The 26,643-nt window shown below is 39.9% G+C and overlaps 1 protein-coding gene across 1 annotated transcript in view; it reads right to left on the reverse strand.

Moving 5' to 3' along the window:
* Pkhd1 (PKHD1 ciliary IPT domain containing fibrocystin/polyductin) overlaps positions 1 to 26,643 on the reverse strand; it is a gene marked incomplete at its 5' end in the record, with an annotated part of 436,563 nt that overhangs the window by 308,470 nt on the left and 101,450 nt on the right. The window contains one exon of the mRNA XM_055605696.1: positions 5,954 to 6,110. Within this exon, the coding sequence (XP_055461671.1) occupies positions 5,954 to 6,110 (157 nt within the window). The remainder of the gene's footprint in view (positions 1 to 5,953; positions 6,111 to 26,643) is intronic.

Consider the following 26,643-nt stretch of genomic DNA (forward strand, 5'->3'; position numbering starts at 1 on the left):
TCCTAGGTTATCCCAGCCTGTGGATGGAGTAAGAAAATAAAGAATTTTTTTTCCTCAGCTCTTTTTCTGATTCTATGCCTGGTTATGAAAAATAAAGGCCATAAGAGACACTCAGAGACAGACTCGCTCTTGGTAATGGTGACAATGATTTGATCTCTTATTGAGCAGCTCCTTAGCACCCTTCAAGTGTCTCCATACACACTCTAGATCAAAACTGAGTTATAGAATCTAAACTACATATTGAGGGCTGGAGTTCTTCACCAGGAAAGCCATTCCTCTACATGTTTTGGAAACAGAAAAATAACTTAGTATATGATTTTATGTTGTGGTGAACCCATAATTATATATGTATACACATTTGTGTGAATGTATGAACATGTTTCATATATGTATACATAAATGCACATGTACACACATGTGTTTCACTGAAACAATTAAGGAGACTGAAAATAAATTAACTGGGAAAGACAATATTCAAGAAAGAAGGAATTATTTTGACATACACAAAAGATTTCACCTGGAAATGGATACCGTTGACTTGCCCATTCATGCAACAATCACCTCCTAGCTTCTGAGCCCCCATCATTTGTCCCTCACTGTTCTAAATTCTGACCAGACAACAGCAAACAAATTAGTCAGTTTATTTGGTTTGGGGATTATTCAATGAGAAGAAACATTCTTTGTACCAACAAGTAAATTTCAAACATGGCATGTAATAATAAAACTATGAATAAAGAAAACCAAAGCTATATAGAATAATCAAAGAGTTTGTTGCAATTCGAGAAAAGATGCCCTGCAAGCCCTTTCTGATATACTAATATGGAAACATATTTAATTTTATATATAATATAACATATTGAGAGAGAGCATATAAACAGAACTAGGCAGCTACATGAATCCAGAGGACAGTAAGGTTCTAAGGGCAGGTGAATTCACAGAGTGCTTACTTAGAGTGAATAAGGATGATAAGATCAAAGAAGAAATCTGAGGTAACAGAATAATAAGGGCTTTGGGTTTTACTCTTGATGAGACTTTAGGTCATTAGAAGCATTTGAAGAGAGAAGCAATGATAGGATGTTTCATATGTTTAGAAGGCATGAGCTAACACTGATAGAGTTAACCTAAGCATATAGCACAATAGGCAACTTTCAATGACTTCAGTACAAGAAATCTTCTTTTCCATTTGAAATGGCCTATTTCAAAAGTGGACTTACTCCTACATAAAGTGAGGAGGGGCTCATAAAGTGAGGCTGAGCCCCCACCACCAGCTCAGGAGCTATAGAGAGCTGCTGGCTGCTAGGGAGAGATTGTCAGTTTCCTTTCTTTAATATAATTTTTTATTTATTACAATTTATTCACTTTGTATCCCAGCTGTAGTCCCCTTCCTCGTCCCTTCCCAATCCCACCTTCCCTCCCTCCCTCTTCTCCTCCCATGCCCCTTCCCCAGTCCACTGATAGGGGAGGACCTCCTCTGCTTCCAGGCCTATCAGGTCTCATCAGGATAGTTTGAATTGTCTTCCTCTGTGGCCTGGACAGGTTGCTCCCCCCTCAGGGGGAGGTGATCAAAGAGCCTGCCACTGAGTCCATGTCAGAGACAGCCTCTGCTCCTCTTCAGCGTTCTATCCCCAGGTAGGTTACCTATGTTCCAATGAATGGTCCCACACCCATGTACCTATGGGCTGTCAACTTAGACTCGACTCAGAGGCTTATTAAAACAAGACTTTGGGAGAAGTTACGGTTTGGAGAATAGATCTAGAAGAAGTTAGAGCAAGGAGTTGGGGAGGAATGTGATCAAAATACATTGTATGCACATGTGAACTTCTCAAAGAAAGAATAAAACATAGGTTTTAAAGTGGCCAGCCCAATACTACAACAACGCCAGAATCATCAAGATCCCAGGTTCCTTTCATGTTCCTTCTTCCCCTTTCTTACCACCACCTTATGATTTAATACAGTGGCTGCATTAGCTGTCAGCTTCCCATTTATCCCACATAATTTTCCTCTTGGATCTCACTGGCCAGGTGTTAGCACAAGACTATGCCCAGCTACAAAACAAAACAAAACAAAACAAAACAAAAAAAAAACAGATCACTAGGAACAACTTAGAGGCAAATTGTAGTAATTCAGGCATAAATTTACAGTAATCACATCTAAAACAGCACTGATTTTGAGCATAAATGTATGAAAAACCTAGTAAAGCTTGAGACAGCAGAAATCACTGATGGGTAAGTTATATAGAACATGTGAAACAGAGTGAAGGCTGTCAGTAGGCTGGTCACTAGAAACACGTAATCTCAGTGCATGAAGTGGGGAAGTTCCTCTAACTTTGATCATTCAAATGATCAAAACATAAGTCTAAAGTAAATAGCATTATAGAGAAATTTTAATTCAGCAACATGGCTGCTCTTATCACCTTCTAGGCCTGTGTGATGTGGCTGAAATGCAGACTCGCCCTTAGTACACACATTTAACCCTTAACACTGAAGGTAAGGTTAGTGCATAGGAGAAAGCACCCATGTTTGAAAGTGATGTCTAATTGAGGGACAGACAACATAACTAATGAGGGAAAGATTTGACAGAATAGGATATGCTCAACCCTCACAAGAAAAGAAAAGAAAGGGAGGTGACTTGAGAGAGCAGCTCACAAGGACAGAGAGAAAAGGCAGTTTTACTGCACAGTTTTACAGAGACTAGTAGTAGAGAGAACAAGCTAAACACAGTGAAGACAAATGAGCCCAGAGGAGATGGGGCCAGAAGACTAAAAAAGATTGCTAGAGTTAGTCTGAAGACAAGCAGAATGATTCTTTCAGAAGTTGAGAGAAGCCAGTTTGAATCAGTCAGCTTGGAGAGGAGTTTGATCCAGAACAGCGGAGTTGAACCAGCCAGCCAGAGTTCAGAAAAAAAACTAGAAAGGGTGGCCATATTCAGTAGTGAGTCTCAGTGGCTGAATCATTCTAGGCCTAGATTAGATTGTATGGAGGCTGGAAGCTTCCAGGCCTGTGCCTAGGTTAGCAGATGGAAGCAGTAAGCTTCTGAGACATCAACTGAATTATGTATATAAAAGTTACATTTATATGGCATAATCCCTTTTCATGCACGTGTGAGAATATGTGGGCATGTTCACATGAATGTGGGTATATGCAGAGGTCAACCTTGGAAAATGCTATGTACCTTCATTGAGATAGAGTGGCTCATGTCCTTGAACTTACCGAATAGGCTAGATAGACTGGCTGACCAGGGAGCCCCAGGGATCTGCCTGTGTATGTCTCCCTGGCATTGGGGTTACAAGTGCATGTCACCACACCAGGCATTTTCATGTAAGATCTGAAGATGGAACTTGGGTTCTTATGTTTTCCCAGCAAGCACTTTGCTGACTTGAACTATTATCATACCTCAAAAATGGCTTCCTCTGAATCCTCTGCACAACTCAACTCGAATCACATACCCCGACCAACCTAATCTCTCACTCTGCACTATACATTGCTACCCCTATTTATCAGCTGCTTTAGGACTAGAAACTTCAGTCTGTCATATGTATTCCCCTAGTTACTTTCCCTTTGATAATATTGCTTCCTACTGGCATTAAGTATTAATAGTTTTCTTCGCTTTTTCTTGTATCACAGAGAATTCTCGGGCCACTTAATAAGCATTCACAAATTATCTGTTGGACAAAATTTGATCTGTGTCTTTTCATTGTTCTCATTATTTCTAGATACACAGCTCATGTCTCTATGATAAAAAGCAGCTTCTCTGAAGGTGACTTTCCTCACTGCCAAAATCTTATGTACACTATATATACAAAAACTGATACATACTCCTTATTCTCACATTCCAACCAGCCTGTCTCTTCTCCAGAATGAGAGTCTGACCTTCCAAATACAGCTCACTGATTCTACACTACCCTGAAATATAGTCTAACTATATTTCTTAAATATAGGAAGATTTAAGAAAAGTGGGGACTGCATCAGACATGGACTCACTTGCTGGCTTTTAGATCACTTTCCCCTGGCAGAACTGCCTTGATAGGCCACAGGGGGAAAGGACACATTCAGTCTTGATGCAACTTGATGAGCTGGGTAGATAGGAAAGAGAGCTATGCTTTTCTGAGGAAAGGGAAGGAAGAGGAGGGAGAGAAGGTGAGCCTAGGAGGTGAGGAGGAAAGGGCTTACGAGGATGTAAAGTGAATTAAATAAATAAATGAGAAAAAATGAAAAATATAGATTATGGAAACCAGGAGTGGGGGGCGGGGGGTAAATTGTGTGGGTTATTGGCGTCTGTGAGTCTACGGAGAGAAGCTGTACACACGCTGCATGTGATTCTTCCTTTCTCCTACCCCTTGACTCCCCGTCTGATGCCTCTTCTTCCTTACCTTGTCCTCTCAACACTATTTCTTGATTAAACATGACTGGAAAACAGGATCTGTCCAGAGACTAGACTGAGAAATCTAGGACTTTGCATTAGAAAGCGTCTCCCAAACAGTAACATCAACAAAAGGCCAAGCCCCTTGAGCAGCTGCGGGGTACCCCAACCTCCGGCAGAATTCGGAGCTTAAAGCCTAGCAAGCTTTGAGAGGAGTCATGAGCCCCTAATTTTACTTTGCCGTTGCTTGTCTTCAGGATATTCACAGTGACAGACAGACTTTCCCTATAGCCACTAAACCACATATGTATGTACATGTATGCATACATACATGCTATGTATATACATCTCATAGCCACAAAGACGCATATTCATGTATATTCCCATAGTCACTAAGCCACATACAGACACACATCACGTAGCCATTAAATCACATAAATATATGCATACGTAATCCCCATAGCCACTAGGTCACATACAAACATACAGATTTATAGATACACAAACATACATACATGCCCCCATAGCTACTGAACTGCGTATATGCATCCATACATACTACATTCATGCATTCATTCATAAAGAGAGAAATCACAAAGACAGGGCCAAAGTCTCATATGGCAGATAGTCTCCCTTTTAAAGGGCACTAATTACCTGTCTTGACAGAAAACTTCTCTCCTGGGACCAAAGAAAAATAAAAGTAGCATCCAGAATACAGAATGTCACAATAACCGATCAGAAAAACTTGATTCAGTCAGTGTGAAACAGATAACAAAAGTGCTTTAGGTAATCCTCTTCCAAATGTTCGGTTGTGTGGACACACTCTCACTCTAACAAGAGTATATACATGCACTAGTGTTTAAGCCTCAAGTCTTCTAGGCATCCATAGCTAAGCATTTCTCACATACAACTTTCATTTGACAATGAGAAAAGGCACTTTAGTAACCATGTCTTACTATCAACCCCTGAAGTAGGCCGTGTGTTTGATTATCATTTAACCGATATGGAAAGAAATATACAGAGATGAAATGACAGACTTAGCCACATGGGAGATGAGTCGAAATTTGAATTCCCAGGCTTCTCCAACTTCCTACACCCTAGAGCTATGTGGACGGTTTTGCACTAAGGAAGCCTATTTATATGACTTTCCATGGGACCAAGAAGTCAAAACCACAACAAGGTAAGAGCAGGAAGACGTTGCTTTCTTGGCAGAGCATTTCAAAGGCAGCAGCATTAACCAATTTCAAGGCATTTGCTGTATTGTGGGGGCTGCCCTGGATAAGCGTGACCACAAAGGGCTTGGGCTAGGCAGCTGCTCCTGAGAAACACTGTTAACTTTCTTGTTTTCAAAAAATTAAAGTGATTAAGCTCTGAGGTTGAAAAGAGCTGAACAGAATGGCCTTTTACTTTGAACCTCCCTCTTTTTGTTAAAAAAAACAAAAACAAAAACAAAAACAAAAAGTGAGTCTCAATTCGGTTTCAAAATAAATTGTCAATCAAATGTTGCAACTTCTGGACCTCCCCCTCCTTCCCACAACCAGTGAGTGACAGGATTGCAGAGGTCGGTGTTACTTGATGTCCAAACGCCACAGACCTTTAATGTGCAGCGAGTTCAGGATGCTTGTGTTCACATCGAGCAGCAGCAGTTCACCGGTCTCCACTGTGACATTGTCGCCATCGTGTGGCGCTCTTTGAGGAAACCAACTGTGAGGCCTGGACCACCTTCGGCAGAACTGGAAGGAAAAGTTGCCCTGGAAAAAGAGACGTTTTGCCTTATTTTCTTACACTGGATAGCACAGAGGGCAAAGGAAAATGTTAAATGCTGCACTGAAAAATATCAGTCACCCTCCTTTTCTTGGACAACCAACCCAATAGAAGAAAAATATGAAAAATATAAGCTATGCCTCTCTGTTCAGCACCTAGATTTTTCTTTTTTTCTTTTTCTTTTTTTTTTTTTCCTCATCACAGGTTCTCAACCTAACAGGCAGAGTTGATTCCATGTCTTATTTTTACAGACAAGTATTGAATCTTGCACAAAAAAAAAGCATAAATATCCTGGACTAGAGTGCATTAAAAATGTTCTCCTTGATAGGCGACATTTTGCTTTATCTAATCAACATCATTTTTCACTGGCCTGCCACCAAGTGTCCCTGTTTTGTAGTTACATGCTCATATCCACCTACATGGCCATATTTTTTATGTTATTGTTTCCTTTTCCCTATATTTAGTGCTCTGTATTGAACAAACCCGGTGTCTGCACACTGAGAAGCAAACTGACTACAGACAAGTGAATGGTCCAGTAGTTTAACTGAAGGACCAACGTCATGGATAAGGAGAATCATTCCCTCATCTCCTCAGTCTTTAGTTCTACTCTCAGGACTTTCATCTTTCTGGTTCTTCTGTGGTTATTCACTCTAAAGTCACATGCTTAAAAACAGAAACAAAGACCACAAAGGCATAAAGGTCAAAGCAGAATTCGGCACATGCTTATGTAGTTAGCACGTGTCTTATGTGGTTCTCGAACTACTAGGAAGATAAATCTTTAAAACTCAGAGCAAAATAGGTGATTTCTTCAAGGTAAAGTGTTGGCAGGTGGCGCATATCTCTGTACAGTTATTGTCATACCAAGACTCCAACCAAATCGAAAGCCTGAGCTCTGTACACACATGCACCTAGGAAGTCCTCTCATGGCCAATTAGAAACAGAGAAGAGGCGATCATCAAGAAGCGAGTACATATTTGTAATGCTAGTAATTACGCCTATGTAGAGAATTGTACCCTTGGGTACTTTTGAGAGATACGATAGAAATGGCGTTTCTACAAGATGAAGCATATTTTCTAAAGGAGGATGCTGACCCCCAGGGTCAACAGTTCCAAGACGTAGACCTAACCTAGTCACCATGGGGCTTTGGGATTTGATAAAGCATGCCTTTTCACTTTCTACATCTACAAAGAAGAAATAAAAGTCTAAGGTTTTCCACAATGTAAGAAACGTAAGTATAGAAGGTGTAGCAATAAAAAGGGGATATAAATGGAGTGCGCATGAGCATAGTTGGAAGCCACGAGAGCTGGATCACCATGGTGGCTGCCGATGGTCTGGAAGGGTGAGAAGAGCTAAGTTGGCCTCTCCACTTGATCTCAACCATAGAGCTAGCTCTAGTGAGGTAAAACCAAAACGAAAGTAAATTCTTATAAAGATTTGCAGCATAATGTCATGGTGCTTGGGTTTGAACCTAAAGCTTTCTACATGCTGGGCAAGTGTCCTATCATTAAGCTGTACCTGCAGCCCTGTCTTTATATTTTTATTTTGAAACTCTCTTACCAAGTTACCCAAGCCGGCTTGGAACTTAGGATTCTCCTGACCCTGTCTCTTTAAAAAGGCTAGGATTCCAAGCCCACACCACAAGGTTTGTATTCCTCTATTTCATTCATGACAATCAGAAAGAAGGAACGAAGGCAAGCAGAAGGAAAGCAGGGAATAAAGAAGTAAAAACCTGTAAAGACCGAGAGAGCTATATCAGAGCTATGAAGCTAGGTGAACCACACCTGCGCTGTCATCCGAGTCCTCACTTAAAGAACTGGAAAGGCTTGGGTTTCCCGGCCAGAGACCATGGCAAACTCACTTCCTTGCACTGTACAGATGATGTTTCTGGGTTTCTCAGCTCAGCACGTACTAAAATTCAGGATGTCCACCTCCTACAGTGCCACCAAAGAGCTAGGGAAGTGAAAGTTCAGGAGGAAGAGTAGTACTTGTCACTGCAGTGATCTCAGTTGACAGTCTGGCTTCAGACTCTGTGGGGCTAGTCAAGGCAAGGGTCAGAAGGGGGATACATAGATCTCAAATATAATGACAGCAATGATACTACTACTACTTATAATAATAATAAAGGAACCAAGGAATTTCCTCCTAAACAATGCTCAAGCTCGGGATCTGTGATCAGGGTCACCCAACAGAGCCAAGTCAGGCAGGGTGGTGTGGGGTAGACTCAAAGGCATATGAAGACTTCAGCAACACAAATCTTATATATTAGTCTGGTGAGCAGATCCACAGAACTACAAAGGAAGTGAAAGCTCGTGACGCTCAGTTAAAAATATCTGGATCAACCAGACATTAATTAGGTACTTAAGGGTATCAAAGGAAAACAATTCCATGGTGTCTTCCATTGATTTAAGAACATTTTTAAATTGCTACAATTAGCTCTGATATCTGTTATCCAGCTCAGAATGATCCTAGCCTGGCCTGGCAGCCTTTCTGAAACTGTTCCAATCAGTCCCAGGCCAGGGAATGAGAAGATCAAGTGCTGTTATCTCCATTTTGAGGCTGAGCAAATAGAGGCTCTAATGCATTCAATCACATGAAGCAAATTCCCACCTGAGGTCTTTTTACTCCTGTGTCCTCTCCTGGGACGCTTTTACTAATATGGCTCGTTCCATTATTACTTCCATGTTTTTGCTCAAGTATGACCTTCTTCCCTACAACTGTGTGTTTCAAAATTTAACTTTAGTCCTTCCTTATCATTCTGACAGGACATAATAGAACTCCTCTTACACTTATTTATCATTTCTTGAACTTATTCAAATGAGGCAGGGAATTTAGTTTTTGGTCATATTATGCTTTGTTTTCCTAAAAAAAAAGGGGGGGTACTGCCTCAGTACAAATTGTTGGCATAACTTATTAAATTAGTAGTAGTAGTAAATTAAATTATTATTAGTATTATCTACTAATTCAATATTGGTTTTATAGACATTATACACACTCACACAGACATATATATATGAACACATACTACACACACTATATCCTACCCTATACACAAGCAGAGTAATTATAACTATATACTATATAACAATATACATATAACTATATAACTATATACACTATATATATATACATACACATCTTTCTAATAAAGCATATGAACAACCAGGTGCTAAAACCTAAACTATCAAAAATGCTGCATCTTCTCAATCCCCTGGATTTGGACAAAAATGCTGCATTTTCTCAACCCACCGAGTTTGGTCTGTACTCTTTGACATTCCTTTTCCTGTTGTCTAGCTCCATGCTAGAAAAAGAGATTTGGATCTTCCATTCTTGCTATGCCATCCTGCTCCAATTTTATTTCTTTCTCTATTCAGTTTTCCTGTTCGGTATGGTGTATATCAAATGAAGACCAGTGTTAATTACTCCAGGTTTCAAGTGGCTTCGAGCTCAAATTTCGATTTAGCTTAGTAAAAGCATAGCAAATTATATGCACTCAGACTGACAATTCATGCTTTCATATGAGATAAGGACTACATATTCAAAGGTCAAAAAATATGAATGTAGCCTTAACCTGGCAAAGAAGAAGAATATATGCCTATGATAGCAAAATTTCAATGTAATCCATTCTGGCAAACCTGTTGCCATAAGAATTTCAGTTCTCTATTTCTACAGTTGACAGTGTTGGTAGGATCATTCTCAATACAAGACTCTCAGGGTAAAATCTCACCTTTCAACCCTTTAACCCACCACTCCTTGAGCCAATTAAAAAAAACAATGCTAACAACATTCACACAAGGATCTTTGTCAATACATATGAAACCCTTCTGTTGCTAAGAGTAGAACATCTCTGGTTCAGATGATGTCCAGTGTCATGCATATAGCTCCTGGGTACATGGAGGCTTCACAGCCGCCTAACACAAGTTCTCTTCTCTATGGCTTCCAAGAGGCTCAGACTTCTACTTTAGTTTTCATCTTGGAGATAGACAAATCAGTCACTTCTATTCTGCAGATGAACTAAATCATTTCCTTACAAACACAGCGAAAGAATCATACAGAACAGAACATGCCTTCAAATCTTTATTCAGCCCTAAATAAAGAACAACAAAAACACCTTGCTAAGTAAATAAAAGTAAAAGGCAAAAAGTTTCCTGCTTCAACTAGGAAGCTTACGCAATTTGTTTTCTTCTTAGTGTATGTCAGCACTTCTGTGAACTTCGGGGAATGTGCAATGTCTGCAAATCTTCCTTGTCACCTTAAATGGACTCACAACTCCACGAGAGCTATCTTGAAAGAAGTCATTGATCAGCAAGATGGAACATCAGGGGAAGGAAGTATCTATCTGAGTGCGTGAACTGAGCTAGTGTGGCGGGAGAGGTGGAACAAGGGAATCTCTGTGCTCACAACTGACCCACAAAGGCAAGGAAGAAACTTCTTAAGGCCTCACCAGAGGCCTTCTTGCACAGCATACAAAGTCTTGGAAACAGAAAAGACAAGTCCCCTGTGGCCAATATTTTTCTTTATCCTTCACCCCTGCCCCTTCGTGTCTCTAAAGCCCCTATCACCATAGAGCACACTGCGCATGTATTCCTACTCGAGACAGCCCTACCATGCTATAAAGAAGGCTCATGAGAGCTTTTTAGCTTGGTATATCCCCAGTACCCTGGCACACCATAAAACAGGTTTAAAATAAATGAATGGTCAAATCTTCTTTGGGTCTGTAATAACAATACTGCAATTTAAAATATTTTAAGAATCACAACAATCTGATAAATTTAATAATTTAATAATTTGATAATTTTAAGTCCTATCTAGGCTTTCTTTACAATGAAATGTTTTTAATTGTCATGAAACTAAATTTACTTGCCTTTTCATCTGATGTATCAGTTATCATTCTACACAGAAGAAATTCTTTGATGCTGGAATAAATATCATTCATCGATTCTTTCTTTTAAGTTCATGAATTTTTTATAAATCAGTCACACAACAAATAATTTTTTAGGGTCACAAGTACACAAGTATGGGCAGTGTATAAAGTAAGTCTGGAGCCAGGTAACTCTGTGATGGCTGTGGCCTCTTTTTGTGCTCTTTCCCAAACATATGACAAGATGTTAATTCCATAGTAACAGGTAACCAAAACTAATAATAAATACTCCACCAATGGTTTTTTAATGGTATATGAGAGCAGACAGGGTACCATTTGATGGGACGGGAGGAAAATAGCAAGGAGGCAGGAGGAAAAGGGGAGGGTATCAAGGAAAGAAATATGACTGAGGGGGGAGGAGAATTGACACTAAAATAATGCATTATCATGAAAATGTCTTAAGTTTGCATAATACAGTTAAAAAGTAACTTCAAAAAAGCACTAAGTGGTACTTGCAGTTGGCAAAATGCTCCAATACCCACACTGACTTAAGTGAAAACAAGTATACAAAATTTGTGTTTACATGTTTAAGATCCTTATTTTTCCAGTGAGCATATGCCTCTAATCCCAGCACTCAGGGAGGCAGAAGCAGGTGGATCACTGTGAGTCCGAGGCCAGTTAGTTGACTGACTGACTTTACAGACTTGGAAGATAAGGAGACTGAATGAAATTCCTGGTCAGATTTCTTACCAGTTAACAGTAGGCTTGTGCTGGACAAGAGAATCCAAATGGCCAATGTTTACGTTCTTGCACCATTCCATGAGAACTACTGGGGACCTTGTTCAGCAGGTCCCTTAGGTCAGTAATAGCAGGGGGTGGGGGTTGATGGGGGCCATTGCTCTACAAACCTCAGTTATGATGTCTACATACACAGACCATGGTGCTCAACTGTGCTTCTGCTTGACAGTGCGCCACAGCAATATTGGAAATGAAAAACCAGCTGTAAGTTGTTTTGGGCCTCTTTGTTGTCTATTTACAATGAAATTTGCCTATTGGTTTATTGGGATTTCCTTTATTACATCCTTGTAGTTAACTGTCTGCACATTCCAGGATTACCAATGGAGGCCCAACCTGTAATCCATTAACTTTTTAGAGAAGGCAAAGCAAATTAAATGTGTTTGGCAAAATTTATTCTTCCTGGAGTACTTCTGGCCCTTGATATCACTCTTTACTTGGTATGGATCGACCCTCCATGATGAGAAAAAGGCATGGGAAAGTTCTTCTACACACCCAGCATTTCAACAACTCAGAGAAATGCCAACAGAATTTCTTGCCAGAAACTTGTGCTTACTTCCAATCCAGTCTGTTTCTTCCATAGAAAGCTGGAAAATGTTTTTGCCTCCTCTTTTGGTAGTACAAACTCCTTGCCTTCCTGATTTCTCAAAGATTACTCCTCTCAGCTCTATACTTCACATGAGTAACTAACACTTCTGAGACTATTCCAGTCTAAAAGCAAAATGAATTCCCAGAGCCTCATCTTCTCCTCCCCTGAATCTTGGTATCTATTGTAACAATGCCTCTTCTGAATTCTACGTCTGAAGATCATTTCACTTGCTGATAATTGAATGCCTCTAATGTCCCAGGCATGGCGCGGTATATTTTACTTTCAGGGTCGTTAATCTTTCGAACAACAAAACACAGAAAGGTATTGCCTTCTCCTTTTATTGTTCAATCTTTAAAAAGAAAAAAATAACAATAATGGGCTAAGATTTACTGATCTCACTCAGCAGGTGTTACCTTGCTTAATAATCATAGGCTCCCTTTAGACTCCTTGTCTACCATTCCAGAGTGATAGATCTCTACATCCAACAAATATTTATTGAGCACACGCTACACCTCCGGCACTGGTCTCAGCACAAAGCACAGCAAACCCCTGATGGCATGAAGCTTACTTTCTAGCAAGATCACAGATAAATATATAAAATAAATAGTTTGCCCTGAAAGGAAAAAAAAATACAGGGTAAGGTGGATCAGAAATGTCGGGGTGGTGGCAGGAACTATTGACATTGAGTGACTGGCTACATAACTCTGATAAGAGATTGAAGCAGAAACACTGAGTGTGAGCCAGAGGCTAATGGAGTGGGGAGTGACCCTGAAGAACGGCCTTGCCTAGAGTGCAGCAAGGACAGGCAGGGTGTCAGGACCTGGAGGGGAGAGGGGATATGCAGCACTTGCTGCTGCAGAGCAGTTCCTGCTGATGAGTGGGAAACACTGAGGAAAGAAAGACCTAGGGGGTATTACATTTTCATATGCCACAGAATAATTACGTGAAATATTCAAGAGTACATAGCTGTGCACAAGCTACAGTCTAAAGTCCAGATGTAGCCTATTCAGTTTGATGTTGGTGTACAGCATTAGCAATCACTGATGTGTTACTTATTGCTCTTCCCAGGTCACAATAGAGACAATATGACCGGCAAAATCTAAAACATTTGTCATGTAAATTGTTTAGGCTTGGTGGGTTACAGGCCTACTGTAATCCACACTATGGGGATGGTACTTAATAATGAGCACATTCTGGCATATGTATACTCCAACAGCATTGAAGTACAATCAAAACAGAACTTTGTATGAATAAATATAAGTAACTATAACTCAGCTAAAAAAAGAATGTGAGGATTGGGAGTAAAAATAGCATAGCAAAGAACATATACTTGAATACTAGACTTTAATTTCATTCCTACTCTCTAATAAGTAAGTGATAAGCAAGGTCTAGGGAAGTCACATAAAGGTAAGTGGAAACATGAAGAGGTGTGCGTATGTGTTTGCATTCTCACACACGGAGTCAAATCTGAAGATTGACAGATACATGCTAGCCTTTCTCACAGAGCTGACACACTGCCATTTAACCAGCGAGCATGCAGCACATGTTTCTGCTTGCAGTCACTAGTAAGAGACAAGGTTAACATTTTAAGTGATGGACTACAACGTGTTATTTCCCCATGCAATAGACCCGTGACTGCACGGCCTTCGAAAACACTTAATTTCAGTGATTGAATACACAGGAGCACACTTTCCCTGCTATGAGCCTTTGACAGCTTCTCAGTTGCATACACCAGGGGAAGCATTTTTTTCCTCCTTTTCATTTTTGTGTCCCCTTTGTACCTGAAGGGGAGCAAATAAATATGTCATGGCAAAGAGAAGAAGGGAAGAAGCCCAAAGAATGAAATCCAGTTTAGAAGCATCAGTGTCTCTTACCACAAAAGTATTCACTGCCATCTGCTCTAATTGTTTCCAATGTTTGGGCTACTATTTTTATACAACAGAAATAATGATCTCCTCAAGGGCAAAAGGAAAAATTCAGAAATAAACAAAAGTTGATTACATATGCCTCCTAGGCTAAGGGAATAGCTACAGTGAACAATAATTTAGGAGAGTGGGCAAGGCTCTGATGAGCACAAATTCAGTCCCTCTTGGTGGTTACTCCTCTTTTGCTCTTATCACCTTTTTGGAGGCATTTCATCTACAGCCTACAGATGCCAAGGAACTGATAAGACACATTCCTGTGTTTAAAGACACTGTAGAACAAATCCTTATATTTTGATAAGAAGCAGACACAGCTAGGTCTTCTGGTATGTCCCAGTTTGGGGAGATACTGATACCAAAGATAGCTATAAATTCACGATTTCAGAAGACTTCATGGGGAACTCCTTGAGGACTATCCAAGTCCTGGGTCTCTTAAAGGAAAACATGACCAACTGAATCTCAGAAAAGTCTCCAGGAGCAAAAGTAATCCAATTAGGTCCATTCCTTGGACACACTGAAATGTGTGGAAACAAGAAAACATTAGCAGATGCCAGCAATGCCAGCAGGAGAGACGTGGTTCCACAAAGATTGAATCTAGTGATCTCCCAAACTTAAACATACTACTCGCATTAGCAGAACTTCAACATGCCACAAGACTCACCCCTACACACACACACATACCTTATATACTACTGGCAGAAATGCATACAACAATTATGGAAAACAATGTGGAGGGTTCCTCTAGAAACTAGAAACAGAATTACCATATGTATACTAACTTAAAAATATGTATTTTTAAATAAAACAGATTTGACCTAAGCAGGTAAGTCCTTAAGAGTGATTTTTCAGACAGGCTCTAAAAGGGTCATGTGGCTAGATAGCAGCATGTGTCTGGGACCCAAGTGTAGCCTTAGATTTATCAAAAACCTACTTTATTTAGGGTTCTTAATGCCTCTATTTTTCTTCCAACTCCCCGACACTAGGAGAAAAAGCACATTGGTAGGTACGAGGGACACAGACCTCTTTATCTACTTCCTGCTGGTTAGAGACATTGGGTCTTTAGGGGCAATACCAATCTCAGTCTTTCGTATTCCAGAAGTCCAGCTTAATAGCAATCCAACAAATACAACAGTAACCTCAGCACCAACCTCAAAACATGCTCTGGAGCATTTCTCTCTAGGAGATTCTCAAAGCCATGCAAAGCGAAGAAGCCGAAAGATGTAAAGTGATGCAAAGCAATGTTCTGGGGCTATTTTATACCCTCTCTAAGTCTGTACAGGATGGTTCTTCAGCTGACGAAAACCACGCCCCCCCCCCATGAGGCAGTTCCCAGCTGACAAACATGACATCCCTTTTTATGAGGTAGTTTTCATTTCCATATCCCACACTTAGGATCAAAATTAAAACATGTTTACGTCCACTACACTCAAGAGCAGTCTTGAGGAGCTTTGCATGGTCCTTGGCCAAAACTCAACAAGAAAATGAAGCTCTGAATCTTGCACATTCAAGTAACCGGCCTCAGCAGACAACCTACACAAATTCAGAAGATGACCTGAACTCCAGACGGCAATGTAGCTGGATGGTCATCCTGCTTCCAGCCTTAGGAGACTGTAAGTAGTGAATTCAACTGCTCTATCCAGAATTGTGGCCTATCCAGAATTGATACCAAGAAGTGTAAATTGAGACTGAGGAGGGCTGAAGAAATAGCTCAAAGGTTAAGAGCACTGGCTGCTCTTTCAGAGGTCCTGAGTTCAATTCCCAGCAACCACATGGTGGCTCACAGCCATCTATAACGAGATCTGGTGCCCTCTTCTGGCCTACAGGCATACATGCAGGAAGAACACTGTATAAATAAATCTTTTTTTAAAAAAGTGAAACAAATCTTTCATTTGCCCAGGAAGTTATAACTACTAAGGCTACACAGTAAATGCCACAAGGATTCCAAAATTAATTACAACTTCTGTCTAGCTGATAGAAAGAAAGGCAAAATCCTCCTGGTGTCAAGCATAAATCATGAAGTGTGGCCTTCAAGAAAGCCAGAATTTTCCAAAGCTCACGTATATGAAATTATTTGTGAAACTATTTGAGTATAGCTGATATTAATAGCACTGGTGTTTAATAAATGTTGCTTCCTGAAGGGAGCAAAGATTAAACTTGTATTCCCTCATGCAAAAAATAAATATACTGGACAAGAGGTAAAGAATAAATGATCATGGGCTGATAAATCTGCCCAACTGATAAATCTGCAACACAACCCATATACCTAAGTCTCAGGAAACATGGAGGCAAGGGCTGAAAGGTTGTGGGAGCGAGAAGCCTAAGACACCTGATGCTAGATAGTCCCCCTAGAGAATGACATGGGAAATGTGTTCATGAAACCTCAACAATCTGGCTGCCTGAACAAGATCTGCGTACTGATGTCAGTTGACAAAACAAAAAGGGGAAAATTCCACATGGTCCCATTCATAGGTGAAGCGCTATAGGCAATGGCCACAGAGAGAGGGAAAATCAGTTTCCTCCATGGATGAGCTACCTCATAGGTTGCCCAGTCCCAAGAGATCATCTCAAGACATGTGTACAGATGAGCAACAATAAATGGAATCAATAGGTTGTATATACATATGTGCATATCTATATGTGTGTGCATGTACAAATAATAATTTAAAAAGAGATCCTTGATTTGGAAGTAAGAAGAGACACAGGAGCAGAGGAGAGAGAAGACAAGAGTGCTACAGATAGAGTGTTCATGTGTGTCTTAAGGGGAACGAAATTTAAAACTTCAATGAAAAGAAAGGCAATTCATTGCAGGGGAAAACAAATGAAAGAAATCTGCCTTAAACCCCCTTCCTCACTGGCCTTGGTTAAATGCATTTACTTGTGGACTTTGTAGGAAGGACAAAGGAAATAGCAGATAAGCCTAAAATATAGTATTTGAAAGCAGCACTGTGCTTCATTAAGGATCATGTGGACATTGCTGGGTTTCTGATAAGGCATAAAGCACATGGTTTTTCCTGTCAAGGCTAACCCCAAAAATCTCTAGCCTTGTTTCAGGAATGAGGACGCCTAGACAGCTGAGTTTCCTAACTGGGATGAAATCTCAAGTACCTGCGGTCTGAGGAGCTCGCACATCCCCCGGAGGGTGGATACCAGTCATGTTGAGCAATACCCCCAGCATCTTCCTTGAAATTCCCCATGAACCAGCCATTGTGGTACCTATTCCGACAGTCATAAATGCATAATTGCATTTCTAAGCTCTTAGAGCCCACTTTTAAAGCCATTGTCCTCCTGGGCCCAAATGCATCTGCCACACATTGTCCCTTTTCTCTGCCAAACCTTGTTGTTTAGTTCCAGATGCAATGAATCACTTACTGACTGGAGTGATATTAAAGGTAAATACCACAGTTAAAATGTAGAGATAATTAAATAACAGCAACTACCAGTAACAGCAGTCCAGGCAACAGAGGAAATAGACCCAGAGATTTTAGATAGGGGAGTCTGATGGAAACCCTCCACTCTTAGGTTCAAAACCATATGCCATTTCACAGGATGGGGAAATAATCTGCTTTTATTTTGTTTAAGTTTTCATATGCAAGTTATCAACATGGAAAGAATCAGGTGGTGGCATGATTTAAATGTCCCAGTGACTAAAATATCCCAAAAGGCAATGGTCATGGTGGTATGTCAAAATGGTGTACTTAAAATTGGTTTTATGTGGCTATTTCTAATTGATTGTTTAGGCTATAGATAAGCAAGATGATTTTTCTTTTAATAAACTTATCTTCAGGGAAAATCACATAAAAAAAATCATTTCTAGAGCTCTTCCAGAAGTTCACAAAGCTCGGTATAATTTCTAGCTAGATATGCACTTTATTCATTTGCTTTGCAGTCACCTGGAATTCATTGTATGCAACTCGCATAGCATATAAACTTTGGCATACACATGGTAACTTTATACAAACACTGGAAAACCTTTTGTATTATGCATCTTTGAAAGTTAAAAACTCAGAACCCTCTGCCAATGCTAAACAAGTTCAAAAGCCAGAGACCCTCACAAAACAAGCCTTAAAGCAGCTACCTAGGGACTGAAGGAGATTCCTGAGCTAGTTCGATAAACCATATTAGAGTGCTATCAGAAGCCACAGCTCCTCACAGAAATAAGTACAAATTGCCTTTGCCCAGAATCCTCTCAACTTTAGGGAATTGCCCCTTTGCTGAAAATCAATTGCTCAACTTGTTAAGAATTAATTATTCATGTGGTTCCATCTTGGCTATAGAAAACAGAAACTTCTTTCTCTGTTTCTCCAACAGGGAGACATAATGCTCTCCGTACCTTCCTGTATCACTGCAGGGATTAATGAAAGTTCGGCTATCTGTATCAACTCCTCATTTTATAAATGCGAAACTAAGTCACTGCTATGAGGTTGGCCAGCAACTTGAAAGGGGGCTAGAGGCGGGGAAAAGCCAAACCAAAATAAATGCTGTTTTTTAATTTTTTTTTCCTTGGGGCACATCGATAGACCCTACTTCAACAGATTACACGGCAAACCTGAGGCATACACCACCGCTTTCCTCACTCCCCAGATCCAAATGATTGACACTCTCTGATATCTCCCCCCAAGATAATGTTTTCCTTGTCTGGCCTGAATGCAAATAATCCTTGGGTTTGCTTCAGAAAACTGATGGCAGGTGGTAAGGAGGGAAAACTTTGTTACATCATTAACCACGTGAACCAAAAATAAACTTCCCTTGTATTCTCCACCTCTCTGTGCCATTCATCTGTCAAGCCTTACATCCAAATTCAACTTTACTTAGCCTCAAATAGTATTTCCAAATCTTCAAATTTTCAAAAACTTGAACAACTTGAGAGCATTTGAAGACAACGCAATAAAGGCACATGGAAAGTTTGCATGATACTCTGAGAAATGATGGTAAGAGGGCACACAAAATGAGTTTATATGATATAGGGAAGAAATGAGAAAATAAATGAAGCTTAATTACATAAGCAGATTTGAGTTTCAAAGATATAATATATGCCAGTGCAACAAATACAGAATGTTTGGGGGCTTGTTTATACATAAGAGAAATTCTCATGACATTGTGTTTAATAATGGTTTCTTTGAGGTGAAACAAAAAATAGATCAATAAACAAGACATAGATAAATTTGATTTTATCAAAATTAACAACCATTGTCCACCCAAATAAACTATTAATAGAGTAAGAAGGCAAACTCATGGAAAGGTATTTGTGAATAGTGCATCTGATAAAGGATCAAGATCCAAACAACATAAAGACTCTCTACATCTCAACAATGAAATAGTGTAGTTTTCAAAGCAAACAGAGAACTTGAATGACATTTGTCTAAAAAAAAAAAAAAAGAATATGCAAACAGATTAAGAACATAAAGATAACTTAACAGTTTTAGGAAAATTCTAATAAAAGGTACAATAAAATAAGACTTCAAACAATTATAAAAGCTACTGCTAAAACAATAAGAGAAAACAAGGTTGTCAAGAATGAAAAAAAACTAGTACTTCTGTACATATATACATCATATATACATACATCATACACACATACATATCATACATACATCATAGATGCATACATATACACATAATACATACATATACATCATACATGCATTATACACACATACATTCATACACACATGTCCAATGGGATAGCCACTATAAAAAGCATTAAAGTAGATTGTCGAAAGAATGAAATAGAATTAGTCTATGAACAAGCAATTTTGGATATGTGCCTAAAATAATTGAAAGTAGTGTCAGTGGCTGGCTCTTTGATCACTTCCCCCTGAGGGAGAAGCAGCCTTACCAAGCCACAGAGGAAGACAATACAGCCAGTCCTGATAGACCTAATAGACTAGGATCAGAGGGAAGGGGAGGAGGACCTCCCCTATCAGTGGACTTGGGGAAGGACATAGGAGGAGATGAGGGAGGGAGGGTAGGATTGGGAAGGAATGAGGGAAGGGGCAACAGCTGGGATACAAAGTGAATAAACTGTAATTAATATAAAAAATTAAAATTTAAAAAAAGACCTGATTACAAGACCCAGGTTATAAAGAGCATTGATCACAATATAGCCAAGTTGGTAATAACCTACGTAACCATCATAAGTAATGCTTAAAGTAAGATATGCATAGTAACACTACTCAGGCTTAAAGAAAGAAATTATGCTGCATGCTACATATGGCATGGATGGATTCTGAGGATACAGTTTAAGACATAAACCAGACATACAAAAAATAAATATTGAATGATTCCACCTTGGTGTGGTCTGTAAAGCAGTCAAATTCAAAGGCAGAACAATGCATACCATGCACTGAAGAAAAGAGAATGGGACCTTGCTTTTCATGGGTGTGCTCTTCACATTTGGAGAATGGAACATGTTCTAGAGACGATGTACTGTGATGAAACAGTGCTACTGAACTACATTTAACAAGGGTGGATGGTGAAATTTATGTCCTGTGCAGAATGAGAGGAGATTTTGTTTCTTTATGTTTAATAAAAATCAACAGTATTCTTAAGTTGACTAGTTTTCTAGCACAAGACAGAATAAAAAAATTAAACCTTTCCAATTTGATCAGTGTTTCTGTGGAGCCCATATTGATGCTGGCGAATTGTAACACATCCAATCTCCTCATTCTTAGTTCAAGGCAATGGATCCCAGGGAAAGCGAGTGACATTTTCAATGTCCTAATGCCAGATTTTTTTTTTAATGAGATAAGTGAAAAGGAACTCCTCAACATGACTACCTGTCTGGTGCCCTGTAAAAATGTAAAAATGTTTGCTTTTTGTCTTACTTTTATTTTGCTATGACAAAATAACATGACTAAGACAACTTATAAAAGAACGTATTTCACTGGGCTTATAGTTTTAAAGGGTTGAAGACCATGGTGGCAGCAATAAAAGCATGATGGCAGGAACAGCTGAGAGCTCACATCTTGATCCACAAGTAGGAAGCAGAGAAGACTAAGTCAAAATGCCATGAGTCTTTTGAAACTTCAAAGCATGCTCCTAGTGGCATACTCACTCCAATAAGACCTTACTTCATAATCCTTTCCAAACAACTGCCAGAAACCAAATGTGCAAACCTATGAGCCTATGGGAGCCATTTTCATTCAATCATCTCGCTAGCACATGGCGTGTCCGTGCCTCTGTATGCACAGATATATCCACCAGCCTTCTGTGTTCTTGGTTTACCTCTCCTCCTACTCCCTGACTCCCTGTGTGAGAGTGCATTCTTCAGTCCCATTCTCTACACCTTCATTCATGTGAGATAGCTCTGTTATGTCAACTACTGGAAGCTTTCAACTCTTTCTGCCATGCAGGCTTATTATTCAAATACCAGGTCAACTCTCTATAAGCCTTTTGCCTTGTTCTTCCCTGGGATTTTTACAAAAGGTGAGGTACTTAGCCCATATTTCTGTACCATATTTGATAGGTAATGGTGCTGTTCATCACCATAGCTGGTACAGCTTAGATAGGAGAGCAGCTTCGAGAGGACCAATGGAGCTGCTTACTGGGGAAGGTACAGACATCTGATTCATCCTGGCAAAGACTGTGGGCCAAAGCTTAACTAATGCTGTCACTGCCTGGTCACAGCAGAGAAGACACAGGTACGAGAACAAGTTCCATTAGAGGCAGAAAGGTGAGTGAGAGGGTCTCAACACAGGGCACAGATCTCATACAATTTAAAGAAGTTTTTTCCAAAGAGTAGATTGGGCTCTTAGGTAAGGAGTAAGGTTCTTACCTCAAAACCAGTAAGTTGGCCAGTCAGATCTGCAAATCACAGACCGTAGAAGGGACCTCCCACCCTTGAGAGAGAGCCAATTACTGCTCGACTTCCATGCAGATGGCATTTACCTGGATGTAGCTGGACTTTCCATATAAGCTATCTATCAATTACTTTACCTTCTGCAAACTTTCTCTCCCGTCATTCCCTGGTGCGTAATGGCACCACCATCAACCTGCTGACCCCTGAACCTCAAAATTGGTACTCCAGCCTCATCCTCCACTCCTCCCTATTCCTGCTCCATTAGCTTCGACTGTATCCTGCAAATCCTCAGACTATGCCAAGAGACACACAGCCCCCTGATGTAACATGACTGCACTCATGCGTGACTACGCCCCATCTCTCCTGAGAGTATCTTGTAAGGCCCTGCCCTAGTTCCAATTTGACGGTTATGATTCCCCAGGGCCTTTGAGAGTTTCCCTTTCCCCCTGTGCTGTCCTATACTCTGCTGGCACTGTGTTTGTGCTCCATATTATGTCAATGCTTTCTCTTGCTAACGTCTGAGATCTGCAAGGTTTCAGCCCTGTGTTTCACATATCCGAAACATATGCTTAGCACACAGAATGCACTCACCAGATAACTCAACTACATTAATAACTATACAAGCCTAGAGACCGATAAAACAGATAGAACAGGTGACCAAAACTGACACGGTAAATTATAGTGAGCTGAAATTTTAAAATTGCTTCATCCTCTCCTAAAATTAATATTTTTTAAGATTGCAAAAATATACATTCATCCAGGTATAACTCAAATTGCTGGCCTGTGTCTTCCACCAAAATATGTCTAGACCCACTTCAGTAACTTGATGGCAGTTATTTGTAATGTGAAGCCCCTATTTGCATACAGATAATTAATGTGTGAGAGTCCATAAAATTGATTTTTCTCTTGTTAAATATTTCAAGTACCATGAATGTTGTTAGGGTATCAATTAGTGAAGTTTTACTAAATCTAACTAATAAACATTTACTGAGCCAGTTCCCATGGAGACCCTGAGGACAAACTGATGAATATAATGTCCTGTTCTCAGGAAGCTCATTGTCAAGAGGAGACTATCAGAAAGCATGTCATGACAGTAAGGGAGGCTTGTTTCTTTTCCTCAAAGGGAAAAGCCATAACTGAATGCTAGTATAAAAGAGAAAAAAAAAAAACTCTCAGACTATAATCTCATGCACAGAATTATATCAGTGATAAGTAAGTCTTTTAAAAGAAACCACACAAATGTTTAATTGCCTGAACATTTACAGCCCACCAAACATGGCCTCACAACATTAAAATCTTTTTCTCTGAGTCAAACACCACTGGAAGCCATAGACAATATGGTCCAGTTAAGGAAAATAACTGGATTCCTTCAGGTTTCAAGGTATAGAAGTGTTGACAACAAATGACTTTCAGAGATGTATATAATAATATGTACCCAGATCAGGCAACTTCCTAAGCCTATAGAAGACTTAGAGCAAGACTGCCATATTTATGTCAAAAGTCAGGAAAAAACCTCTATTGGGACCTCTGCGTGCTTCTAAGAAAAGGATATTATGAAACTCATAATTACAAGTGACACCAGGTGGATACAGAGTTGATAATTACTAATTCAGTTTTTTTTTTCCTTAGCTTGTCATAGAATTTAGCACAGCACCGATCAATCCATGGCGGCCATAACAGTAACTGTTCAAGTAAATTTAGACTAGACGAAACAAAAAACATATCTGTTGCTGTTGTTTGTTGCTGTTGTAGGTGATGTTTTTATTTACTTTGGTTGCTACAGAACTGGGCACAGTACAGTGGGGCTGTGTGTTGTTCTGCTATTTTCGCTTGAAACTTCGTTGTGGTCTACACAGAATCTCCCTGTACATTTGTATTCAGCCCAGGCTACAAGCAGCATCTAAAGGGAACATCGTATCACAGCGCGTTTCTCTCTCAAAAGCTGAACCTTCTGCTTTAACACTTCCACAGACTCCTCCAGGCCTGCTTCAAACACACAAAACACTCCTCTAAAACTCAAAGAAACATCCCAACACCTTTGTAATAGGCCTGTGTCCCGGGGGAGGGGGGAGGAGAGAATAAAAGGACAAGGCAAATTAAGGGAAATGTTGAATATAAACTTGAAACCTACTGTCAATAAAACCCAAAACCAACTTGAAGCGGAGGTGAAGAAAGCAGGGGGAGGGGGGGATCGGCAATGTTAAATGGTCATCTTTCTTCTCTTTTTATTTGAGGAAGTTAAGTTTGCACAGTTCCTTACAAGCTGTCTTTGGCTAAACTCAGTATTAATGAGCTTTGACATTTGAAATTTAACTGAACATGAGCTAACAGCTTCCAGCACTCCACCACCCATGAAGGCAACTGGAAATATTTTTGCTAGCACCTAACAGTGTGTTTATTGAAAAGACACAGCTTTCAAGAGAAAGTGTTTACAGCGTCCACTTTAGCTGCTATCCTTGCACTGTGGAGCCAGCCAGTGCGCGGAGGGTCGGGGGCGGGGGAGGGATGTTAACTTTTTCTAGTCACTGTTCTAATTCTTTTCAAGTCTAGCTGGAAATCGTTAATGAAGTTTATTGCTCTGTATTAAAAGGGCAAATTTGCCAACCTTGACATATGACGAAAAAGGAAACCATGAGGTTGAAAAAAGGAGCAAGCCTATGGGAAGCTTAGTCCAGCTCATTAGGAAGACATGAAAATGATTGTGCTTTATTAGTAATGTCATTAGAATGATCTTTCCCAGAGAATGTAGTGACTAGATGAATGAAGTTGTAAAGATGGTGTAGATTCTTCTGGGCTAAAAACCCGAGTGCTCTCAATGAAAGTGAACCCATTATTAATTAAGTTGATTTCTTAAGAGGAAGGCCTAGAAGGAAGCTCTTCACTTCACTCCTGATGAAGAAAGGCATGAGGCATCCTGACTGGAGAAAGGAATAAAATGAAAAGGCAACAACGAGCTTGAAGTACAAGCGGGCCTGTATGTACTCAGCTTGAAAAAAATTGCATAGTGTGGTTGTCTTTTCCACCCTGGAAACAACGTCCTCAACCATGTGAATATCCTACAAGCAGTGTCCTATGTCTTGTGACCTTGGGAATACTCTTGACCTTGAACTCCTCTTCATGTCACTGTCGGTATGAAATTCAGTAACCGCTACCCCTTCCCTGAAGCCAGAGCTGCACTGGGGAATGTAGGAGTTTCCTTTGCCAGGGGCAATTTTGGACCAAGTAAAGTAAAAGTAGAAATTATAACCTAATCAGGAATGCCTCTAAGGAATGGAGAGGAAATCTCAGTTACAAAGAAAAGGAAATTCACAATCTGTGAACTCCAAATAACATATCATTTCAAGTTTGCATTTGCCAAACCAAGGATGGGCTACACTTACAATGAAAAGAACAGAATGCCCGGAGCTGGTGTAAGTCGGAGCGATGGCTTAGAAGAATGCCTAGAGCAGGGAAAAGGAGAGAGCCAGGGAGTTGAACTCTGTCCAAAGATACTGTTTTTAATAGATATCCATCCTATAGAAAAATCAAGAATCTCTTTTAAAGTGTCCAATAAAATACTCATATGTTCCTATATTTCACATGCTATGCAACTTCTGTATTATTTCTAAAATACATAAGTAGCATTTTTAAAATAATTGACAGTATTCACTAATAAATCATAGTGCACTTTCAATTTTTTTTTTTTTTTGCCAACATGAACTCTTAGAACTTCTTTATGAAGTTTTGAATCAACTAATGTCATGGGTATGTTAACAATTCATTTTTAATTAGCATACTTGAGATAGAAAAACAAAAAAAAATGGAAATAAAGACTCAACATAATAAATAAAAATGAAATCTGTATGGCTGTATGTATTAAGAAGGTGCAGAACTGTAAAGAATAAATAACATGAACACACTCTATGAGGGCTTGATAGCAGGTAGGCACAAAGCTGACATCTTGCAATCCTAGTCATGATGACTAGTGGGAAATGAGGAGTCTCAATATCTTTACACAAAACTTTGTAGACTTCTTCAAAAATGTTTGGTGTTGTTTTTATTATGATTTTGCTTAAACATCTATAGGGGTTTTTATTTTGTCAGTTGCTTGGGAAAACAGGGCATCACCTGGAGGAAGTGGAGCCTGATAAAAGCATCCAGATGTGAAATTTACAATCTTGGAGCAAAGGGAGGAATGACATCTGTTAGTATAGTCATAGGCCTTTCAGTGAGAGGCGGGCACCCTCATGAAACCTCATTACTACCCCTGGATATGATAGTTAACAGTAACTGCCAACTTGACAAGATCTAGAATGGCCAAGAGACAAGCCTCTGGGCATTTATGCAAGATTTCCTAGATTAGGTTAACAGAGGTGGGAAGCCCAACCCTACATGTGGATTTCTTCATCCCAAAGCTGGGGTCCTGAGCTGAATGAAAAGGGGAAAGGGACCTGAGAACCAGCCTCCAGTACTCTTTGCTTCTTGATGGCAGATGTCCTGTAAGGAGCTCCTGTTACTGTGCCTTCCTCGCCATGATGGATTGCTGAGATGAATTCCTTCCTTAACTTGCTTCAGCCAG

This window comes from Psammomys obesus, unplaced genomic scaffold, assembly GCF_907164565.1.
Source record: "Psammomys obesus unplaced genomic scaffold, mPsaObe1.curated_primary_1811, whole genome shotgun sequence".
NCBI classification, from domain to species: domain Eukaryota; kingdom Metazoa; phylum Chordata; class Mammalia; order Rodentia; family Muridae; genus Psammomys; species Psammomys obesus.